General features: G+C 45.1%; 1 protein-coding gene across 1 annotated transcript in view; it reads left to right on the forward strand.

The window, feature by feature from the left end:
- Positions 1–713: 713 nt before the first annotated feature.
- Positions 714–10,654, forward strand: part of ADCY10 (adenylate cyclase 10, soluble) — an 82,465-nt gene continuing 72,524 nt past the window's right edge. Inside the window, exons 1-4 of the mRNA XM_019501880.1 lie at positions 714–944; positions 2,458–2,562; positions 7,298–7,336; positions 8,096–8,239. Of these exons, the coding sequence (XP_019357425.1) occupies positions 791–944; positions 2,458–2,562; positions 7,298–7,336; positions 8,096–8,239 (442 nt within the window). The 5' untranslated portion in view covers positions 714–790. The remainder of the gene's footprint in view (positions 945–2,457; positions 2,563–7,297; positions 7,337–8,095; positions 8,240–10,654) is intronic.

Here is a 10,654-nt window from a genome sequence, read left to right on the forward strand (position 1 = left end):
GGTGGCGACTTTTAATTTCTAGCTGATTACAGTTCTTGAGAACCATTCTGTGCCATTCACAGGGTCACTATGGGAAAGGCCAAAAGACTAATATGAAGAGGGTTTCCACAAAGATGAATCAGTCCTGTCCTCTCCATTGCCCATTTCCCCTTTCTTTTTTTCTTTTTCCCTCTCTGTCTCCTCTTTCCTGTCCTGTCCTGATCTGACCTGACCTACCTTTTCCATTCCTTTCATGATCTATCCTTCTCTGACCTTCCCTCCTCTCTTTTCTCTGTGGTAAGGAGATTAGGAAAATAGGCCAGCCAACAAGAACCTTTACTGCAGAAAATGCCATGTCTGGGGAGACAGGGGCATTGTATGGGGAAAGGGTCTCTGTAAGGGAGAGCACAGAAGGAATTCTCACCTGTAGGAGCTAGAGAAAATGTGGGAAATAGAAGTACAATTGAGTAGAGAAGCACTGCAAGTCCAGCATTTGAAAGGAAAAGCCAGCAAAGCCTGTTAGCATTATCCATGCCTATATAAATGGAAGTAATAAAAGAACCTTGTGTAACCTAGTACCTGTTGCTAGGAAGATGGTGACATGCAGAGAATGTTACTGGAGGAGATGATTCTGTTGTTGATTGTGACCCATCCCAGGAGATGAAGCTGTCATGTGCGCATCACAAGAGGGAGCATAGTTGAATCATGGTCATTGCTGGTTAAGTTCTAGTTGCCTTTGTTTATAGTTGCAAATGATCTCTTATTGAAATATCTGACTGTGCCACAGCACAATGTGCAGTAAATTTCAGTCATGAATTTACTGGAAAGAAGAAAATCAAGTGCAACTTCCACAATTGGAAAAGTAGCAGCTCACATCCCTGATCTGATTGTGTATGGTGATTTCTCCCAGGATGTGCCCTTCATTGAGAATTTTGATGGAGTACTGCTGTTTGCAGACATATCAGGTGGGTAGATTTGGTGCCACCAGTAGATTTTCAAAAGAAGTCAAGAGAATTAGGTGCCTGGTTCCGTCTGAATGGGATTTATGTGCCTGAGTCCTTTATTATGCATTTTAGAAAATACCACCCTTAATACATGAAGCTATTAGAAGAGAGGTTTTCTACCATGAAGCTTTACCTTGGGAAACTGGGGATTAAGTGGAGCTGAGATCACAGCTGAAATGGCCTCATCCTTACTGCTACACTTCAGAATGTTTTGTAGAAATGGTTTTCTTCATGTTCAGAAGAACTTGAAGTGAACCAGAAGAGCTTGAAGTGGGAGTAGCAGAGAATGCTGTGCAGGTCAGGAATAAGGAGCTTAGGTGAGATATTCTGGGTTCAAGCAGTGAGTTCTTGGAAGACAGGATTGAGACCTTGAATATGACTGGCTGTCTATAAGAGGGGAATGCTTGAATGTGTCTGTGGCTGCTTGCATGCTGAGGAGATACATAGCTGTATTTTTAGTTGTTTCCCCGAGAATGGTTGCCTTTGTGCCTTGCTATATTGCACTAGTGTGGTTCAATGGAGAGGTGTGTAAAGGTATATAGCAGAGGTAGATCATTATCCCCTTTGACAGGATGGACTCTCCCAGTTGGCTGGAGATAGTGGTAACATTCTCTGCTATGTGAGAGCTTCACATCATCCAGTATTCTTAAATGAATGGATTAAACTGACCAGTGGTGGGCACATACTTTCAACCAATGAAGACTGAAGGGTCATTGCAAAGTCCTCTGCTCATTAGTATCACCTCTGTCTTGCTTGGGTTCAGAAGTAATCAACTATTCTTCATCCATGAGCTAATTTTGCCCAAGTAATGGGCCATCTTGGTTGTAGTGATATGGTATTTTGTGGTGAAGGAGAAGCAGAACTATGTGTCATCTGCATATTGTTGACACCTTCAGTGCATGTCACCAGATCAGTTCCTCTGATAGCTGTTTGTTGAATAGGACCAGAGAGAGAATTGATCTCATTGGAACTGTGCAGGTAAGGATTTTAGAGCATTCCCCTGGATGTCTGCCCCCTCTTTCAGGAGGCATTCATCATCTTGTAGCCAGCCTCCCTGAATGGAATGGAAAAAGGATCAGAACTGGAAATCAGGGAGGTTTCAAAAGGAGAAGCAAAAAGCACTGAAAGAAGTGAGGGACATAAAAGTAGGGAGCATTGGAAGTCAAGATGGGGTGAGCAGTGCAGCAAGAGTAGTAACAGGAGCAAGCAAGCAAGCATTACAGTGACGATTGACTTAAACTGAATGATTGAGTGTAAGGTATGCAGGCCTGGAAAGCAAGGCCAGGTACTGTACAATAGGCCTGAGGATTGTTTGACCAATGCTATACACTCCTCTTTTTTTCTCAGACACAGCATTTGTCATTAGTGAGTGAAGGGACAATGTATGATGGAAATACCAGGGGTCTGCTGCCATTTCTTTGGCCCATTCAGATGTTGCCTGACTGCTTTGTGTGTGTGCATGCCCATGTTACAGGTTTCACTGCCCTGACAGAGAAATTTAGCATGGATACCAGCATGGAACATGGTGCTGACCAGCTAACACAGACTCTCAATCATTATGTAGGTGACATTGTGGAGGGTAAGTATCATACTTCATGATCCTTTGCTCTGCACACTTTCTTGGGTCAGGTCTGGGGTACTGAAGCACTGAAAGTGTTCTGTTAAACCAGTGATCACCAACCAGTGGATCTTGGAGCCTCTTGGACTCAATCCGAGGCTGGGATGGGGGGCTGAGTGCCCATGTGCAGCCCAGCAGCTCAGTCCATGGGGGGAAGGAAGAGGAGGGGGCTAGATCAAGGCCTCTTCAGTAAGGGGCAATGCCACAGAGGCGGGAGCAGGGGTAAATTGAGTGGGACCCTGGCTGGGTGGGACTTACCTGCTGGGGAGGTGTGCCACAAATAATTTTTTCTCCCTCTGCCTTGACCTGCCCCCACCTTTCCTCTCCACAGACTTGCCTGCTGGGGGAGGGAGGGATGGCAGCAATGGCGCACAGTAGATCTTGGGTTGCTTTTAAATGCCAAAGGTGATCGCCTACGTAAAAAGGTTGGAGACCACCGTGTTAAACAGTCACATTCTTCTTTTGTTTGAGGATGGAGACCTTCTGTGTCAACTAAGGGAATGGTGAGCATTCTCAAAGGGCAGCTGCAAATCTTCTGGCAGATTGGGAGTGCTACCTTAAATTGCCAATTGTTCAAATCAAGAGCGAGACCTTATAAAGGGGGATAAGGCAAAATGCCGCGTTTATTGATTACATGAAGCAGATACATAAACTTGGACACACCAGTCATACAAACAGAATCAAGCATACATACATACAAACAAACATATACAAGCATACAGACAAAACCACTCCAGTAAGATGTTATAGTTACCACCAGAAGTTACTCAATGTTAGCACTGGATGGCCAGTCCAGGCTCATTCAGTGTGATGAGCTGGGGGTGAACAGATACACTTGTGCTCGAGGAGGTTGCAGAGAGTGGATTCCCCATCTTGGCTTGTCTGCATCTCACCTTTATAGGGATTTCAAGTCTTCATTCAGCATTGGGGTTTTTCCATGCTCAGTTTTTAATTAGAGGTGGTTTATTCTGGTTATCTAAATTTGAGGTCATTCCAGTAAAGTTGGTATCTCCGAGTTGAGGTCATTCATGGGTTCATCAGAGGCAGGTCCTGTCAGACCAACCTGGTGGCTTTCTATGACCAGGTCACAAAATCCTTGGATGCAGGTGTCATGGTGGACTTAGTCTTCCTGGACTTTAGGAAGGCCTTTGACACTGTCTCTCACCCCATTCTGATTTTAAAATTAGGCGACTGTGTTGTCAATGCCTACACAGTCAGATGGGTCGCAAATTGGCTGGAGGGCCACACCCAGAAGGGAGTGGTGGTGGATGGGTCATTTTCAACCTGGAGAGATGTGGGCAGTGCGGTCCCCCAGGGCTTGGTCCTCGGGCCCACGCTGTTCAACATCTTCATCAGTGACTTGGATGAGGGGGTGAAAAGCAACTTGTTCAAATTTGTGGATGATGCTAAGATGTGGGGAGAAATGGGCATGTTAGAGGAGAGGGACAGGCTACATCTAGATCTGGACAGGTTACAGGGGTGGGCGGATGAGAACAGGTTGGGATTCAAACTGACAAGTGCAAGGTACTGCACCTGGGGAGGAAGAACCAGCAGCATACCTACAGACTGGGGAAATCCCTTCTCGTCAGCACAGAGGCAGAAAAGGATCTTGGAGTCACTATTGATTACAAGATGAACATGGGCCACCAATGTGGGGATGTGGTCAGGAAGGCTAACTGCACCTTGTCATGCATCCACAGATACATCACGAGCAGGTCCAAGGAGGTGATCTGCTCCCTCTATGCGACACTGGTCAGGCTGCAGTCAGAGTACTGCGTCCAGTTCTGGGCGCCACACTTCAAGAGGGATGTGGACAGCATGGAGAGGGTCCAGAAGAGGGCCACTTGCATGATCAAGGGGCAGCAGGGCAGGCCCTGAGGAGAGGCTATGGGACCTGAACCTGTTCAGCCTCCACAAGAGAAGGCTGAGAGGGGATCTGGTGGCCATCTATAAACTGGTCAAGGGAGATCAGCAGGCACTGGGAGAGTCCCTGTTTTCCCAAGCGCTACTGGGGGTAACAAGGAACAACGGCCATAAGTTGACTGAGAGTAGATTCAGGCTAGACATCAGGAAGCACTACTTCACAGTCAGGGTGGCTAGGGTCTGGAACCAACTTCCAAGGGAAGTGGTGCTTGCTCCTACCTTGGGGTTCTTCAAAAGGAGGCTAGACAATCACCTAGCTGGGATCATTTGACCCCAGCATCCTTTCCTGCCCATGGCAGGTGGTTGGACTTGATGACCTGCTCAGGTCCCTCTCAATCCTACCAACTATGAAACTATTCCATTAAAGTCGGTATCTCTGCCTTGAAGCATTGTGTAGTTCAAATGGCAGGATATGCAAAATTCCTTCTTCTCACTATCTTCTTTGCACATGATCACAGACGAGTTCTTCCGCCATCCGTTAATTAGCGTAATTAGGTTACTGTCTGGTAACTCGTACGTTGGCACCTTGTTGCTTACACAGTCAGGTAAATCTTTGTCTGTTTTCATGCAAATAGTTACTATTCTTTCACCATTCACCCTCTCACACAGACACTCATGTACACAGGGCATACAAAGTTAATTTACTCATGTCAAGCAGGGAACAAGCACAAAATGGAGTTTTAGTTGTTCATAAAATTGTTCATAAAAGACAAAAAATAAAGCTAATACAATCATAGAGGTTTATCAATTCAATAATATTATCGTCATAACTAATATGCAAAAAATCATACTACAGGAGGACTGTGTGGAACTAGTCATTGCTGTTCCTGGCTGGGATGGAGAAATGTCCAGCTTTGAAGAAGCCACAGTCCTTGTGGATCTCTCCTTGGCTAGGGACAGACATTATACATAAACTGGTTTAAGTGATAAGAAACTGGCTTAAACCTGTAGCAGAACAGATGTTCAGTGCACATAAATCAGTTTGGAAATGGCTGAACCCGGTTTGAGATAATCCTGGTTGAATGTAGCAACAGACTTAACTGATTTGGGTCAAACTGATTTATTCAATGTCTGCCCCAGACCGCTTGCTGGTTTAAGATAAATCAGACTATCCCAGCATGCTCTCTGGGCTGGGCAGGGCAGGGAACTCTGCTCCACAGCAGGGCTGGCCCCTCCCCTCTGCTCCGTGGCTGTAGCTCTGGCAGAGACTTGCAGGCTGCTTTCCCGCTACACCCCCCTCCCCCCAGCACTCTGTGCTAAGCAGGAATTTCCCCTCCCCTCTGCCTTGTTGAGGTGTCTGTGTATTAGCTAGCAGACCACATACTGTCTACGGTCTGTGCTGTGACAAAGGCAGAATCAACATGTAGCTGGTAATGTCCCTCAGTTGTTTTCTTAATGGGGTGATAAACACTGAGTTGGGAGTGATAAACACTGTTATCAGTTCCCTGCTGGGAGCATCCTGAGGGACAGGGGTCTGTCCATACCCCCCCACCCCCAGCTCAGTACTATAGAAGGGAAGGGAGGGCTGCTCTAGTGCCCCCCAGCTTCTAGCTTGAGACACTGCAGACATATGCCTGCATGTCTGAGATGTCTTATCAGTTACAAAGTGATTTAGCCTAGTCAGGTTAGACTAACCTACAAAGATTGAATCAATTCAGGCTCAGGCTTTTTGAATGTCTGTCCTTAGCCCTTATGTACTTCTCAGCCTCATTTCACTGTAAAGCCGACATCTCACTGTTCTTAGCACCAAGAAATGGGCTACCCTTTGACACCAGAATGCTGGTGATTTGGAATGGTGCTCTGACAAAAGTTATCAGTCCAACATGGAAAGTGCTGCTCCCATCCAAGGGCACACATTCATTTTTATCTTAGATACTTGTGGTCTTCATTACTACAGAATCCTCAAAGCCCTGCTGTGAAGCAGGGGTGAGCTAGTCTTCATTTGATGGATGGGGACCTAAGAAACAAAGTGACTTGCCCAAGATGACAGGCATAGTTGTAGTAGAATAGGGATTTGATCCAGAATCAACAGAGCCCTAGGCTGGTGTCCAAACCACCAGGCTACCCTTACTTTATCCTGTTAGTACTTTTGAACATTTGTTTCAGAACTGTCCTTGGAGGCATGCTCTTAAACTGTGCTCCATGGACATTTCTGTTGGTCTTCAGAGAAATGCGTAGTACAGGATTTGAAAAGTAGGGAGAAGAAGCAAGTCTAAGGATGGCATTTTCCTCGTTCTTATGGGAAATGCTGCACACTGCTCAAATGGTGAGTTTGGAGAAAGAATTTAACTGCTTGGTTTTTGTTCCTGAGCCATCAGCATCTAGGAGTTTTGTAGAGAAGACATGATCCAATGTATATCTTTCTGTCCACTCAAGAGATGTCTGCACTTCATGAAAACTCAAAACTAGTTTTAGCTTTGCTAGTTTGAGTACTATTAGTACTATACCCAGGGTAGCATGGAGCTCAGGATGGGATGTAAAACCTGCCCAAGAAATAGCATAGCTGCTCTGTCAGCTAGCTCACTCTAAGCACTATGGTGCTGTGGCTACATTTCTGTTGGTAACCCAGCTAGCTGGTTTAAAGTTTAATTATGTCTACAGTGAACCACAGTGAGAGCTGTACTCCCTCAAAAATATGATCCCAATGCCTGCATGCATGCGCACACCCATGTACAGTGCTCTTCTCCCCTCCCTAAGACCACCATTTTTTTCTTTATTTTTTTTTTTTACAAAGGTCTACATGTAATTTTTTTTCTTTTTCTCTTGCTTTCAGAAGTGCTGATACATGGAGGGGATATCTTGAACTTTGCAGGTACTTGTGAGTCTGTAGTCTATAATGGGGAAGCCCTGGGTTGGAGAAAAGTAGCTTGCTCTCCTGTTTGATTTACAAGGCACTGGGGCCTGTTAGTCTAGCCTCTTGGCCAGGCAAGTCCTGGGTAATCAAGTCTCTTCCTCTGTTCATTTATACTCCTGATTCCAACAGGGTTTGCTTATGATTAGGTCACTACAAAAACTCATGCTATATCCTCCAGTGAGAAAAAAGTCCTGGTTCTCTTTCCTTTGTGTCTGGCTGAGGAGCCCTAGTTGGCACTTCCTTTTGGATGGAGTGGTTGTGGTATCAGACACCTATAGAAGGTGAAAACAGGGTTGCCGTAGTTACCAGAAATCAGTCAGAAGTGTGTATAGGAGTGTGTGGAAGGAACATGGAGCATGCTACTGCAGGGAGGGGGGCGGGGGGAGAGGAGAGGTGGGAGAGGGGGAGTCATTGAAAGAAACAGGGAGGATGCAGTTAGTGGCTGCCTTTAAAGGATTACTAAGAAAAAGGGTTTACTTGTAAGAAGCAGCTGTAAGGAGTTGCTGAGGGGAAAAGGGCAGTCTTAACACCTGTGAGGCCATGGTCTGCTCACAGTCAGAAGCAGTGAAGGGGTAGGGTATCTGTGGCCAGCACTTACAGAAATGCCTTGCTGTTCTGTGGTAGCACATAAAAAAGCTGAATGGATTTGTTAATGCTTTTGAAACAAAGAGAAAAGACCATCCCTAAGTTTCAATCTCTGTCATACTGCCTTCCTAGGGGATGCATTGCTGGCACTGTGGAGGGTGGAACGAACCCATCTGAGTCATATCATCACGTTGGCACTGCAGTGTAGTCTGAGTATCCAGGAGGCGTATGGGGTTCGTGAGACAGAAGTGGGCCAGGAGCTCCGAGTGAAGATAGGTACTGTGATTGCTAGTGGAGTAATGGTACTTTGCATAGTTACAGTAAATAGAGGCATGGGGAAATACACATGGTCACCCAGTGAGTAAACACTTTTCAATCCCAAGATGTGCCAATGAGAAGTAGTGCCCAGTCTTTTCTTTCTTTAGCAGGCCATGAGTTGGTGGAGAATGTGAACAGTTCACTGCTCTGACCTTGCATCCTTTTTTGGCAGAATCTCATGATAAAGTTGCTTCTGCAACTGAGGAAAATGTAATTTCCATCAGAGAAGAGAGCATTTCTGTGACTTGAATACAGAGTATTTCACCTTTAAGTTGATGACTATGAAATGTTCCCTTATGATGGCTGCTTGGTGACTTTTGAAAAATGTGCTGCTGATATCACTTGCATTCCCAGCAGACAGATGTCTCTAATACATTAACCATCACTGGATTCATTAACAGCCTCTTTAGAGAGGCCAAGGTCTGAATTGACTGAATTGGGTTTTGAACTATTGAAACACATTAGCAAGGAAGGTTGAAGGAGGCTGGATTGCAGCTATATATCCTGGGTATAAGTACCTACATTTTCCATGATGCCAGTTTTACTTCATTCATCAAGCTAACTGTACCACTGTCTCCTGACTAGGACTGCTGGAGGAAAAAAATATTCAGAAGTGTTTTTTGATGGAAGATTGAGTTTTTGATTAATTTTTTTTGTGTGCTAAATGTCTGCTTTCCATGAAAATTTGAATTAAACCAAGGTACCAAAAACAAAGCAGCCAAAAATAGAAATATTTAAATTTAGAAATGCTGCTGCCTGTGCTTCATGGGAACTGTAGCCTGACTATTGCATGTCTCCATTTTCTTCTACAGTGTAGGTTCCCTTGTCAGGCCTGATCTCCCTAAAGTAGTGGTTCTTGACCTCTTTAGCCTCAAAGCACTCATCTGGAAATGTTCAGAAGTTAGTGGCGCCACATTTAAAAAAATAATATATAGTGTGAATATTACTATATAAATACTCCATTAATTAATGTACTGTTAATTACATGTCATAGTATATATAATCCTAGATCACAGTATAATATAAAATGTAATTCAGTATAACATTCACTTGTTCAGGCTGCTTCCCTGACTCCCCTGTTTCCTCCCAGTGAGGTACTTGGGCTCCTTACACGTGGACCCAGGTGATATGGGTCTGGCCTTGGTTATCCCAGGATGATCCCCCAATAACTGTAGCCCTGGGGCCAAACAGGCAGAGTCCAGGAACACTCAGCCAGCAGGGTCAAGGTGCTGTGCTGCACATGTAACCCGGAAATACCCAAGGGTGTGGCCATCCTCAGTTGGAAGGGATAGATGAGGCAGGCGAAAGTGCTGTGAGAGGGACACTGGCGATTTAAGCACAGGTCCTTCTTTCCTCTATAGAGTCAACTCCACACCAATATTCTTAACTATTTACAGTTTATTGAATTATAATATACATATTATTTCTTATTTAAAATATATATATATATCTCATATGTAAATATTGTAATAAGTAACAAAAGAAAACTTTCCAAAAATATTCTTAGAAATATCTTTTAACATCACCAAAGGTATACAGATAAATATTTACAATATTGTAAGTCTTATCATATTGTAAATTTACAATATTTACAATATTGGAACATTTCTACCAATCAGGTAACAGCTGGGGGGGGGCTTGCCCTGCCCCTACTAGAGGTATAATGGGTTTTTGGCTTATCATTAAGGCTGCTCAGGTTAGCCCCGGCACAAGCCAGATAACTGGAGTCCCGCAGTGTGGCCCGGCCAAAGAACTAAAAGAGCCCTGGAGCCTAGAGCAGGGCATGGGAAAGGGGAGGCCTAGGCATAAGGCTAGGTAAACTCAGCCAGCAGCTACTAGATTCCCCCCTGACAAGAGCTGGAAGAACCCTTGGTGCCCAAAGTGGGGCATGGGGCCAGGAGGGAAGGTCTTGGAGTGATGCAGACAATGCTGGTGGGGCCTCTGATTGAGTGCAGGGCTCTGAGGCCCAGTTGGCAGCTCCTTGAAGAAAATTCTAAGTTGCTGGCGGAGTTGGGTCCCGCAGGGGGAGGCATTCCTGAAATAAGGCAACCCCTGCCTTCCCAGAGGGAAGCCCCGGGTAGAAGTTTCCCTCTCAGCTAGACCCATAGAAGAGGAAGCATCCCTTGCTAGCTGGGACCCAGGGGTAAATGCGCTTTATATCATGTAAAACTGCGCCTTATATTTTGTATAATTGTAATCATAATTATGAATATGTTGTATAAAATGTTATGGAATTGAATTAGTTTGGTATACTGGGGGGTGGGGGGCCTGAGGAGACCCTGGACCTGATTGAAGACTGCACTTTGCAGGTCAGGCAGACTTCAGATTTGGGGTCTCCAGTGTAGATAATATTAATGGGCGAAGGTTTGCAAC

Source organism: Gavialis gangeticus, unplaced genomic scaffold (genome assembly GCF_001723915.1).
Source record: "Gavialis gangeticus isolate Ggan-Ray unplaced genomic scaffold, GavGan_comp1, whole genome shotgun sequence".
Lineage (NCBI taxonomy): Eukaryota > Metazoa > Chordata > Crocodylia > Gavialidae > Gavialis > Gavialis gangeticus.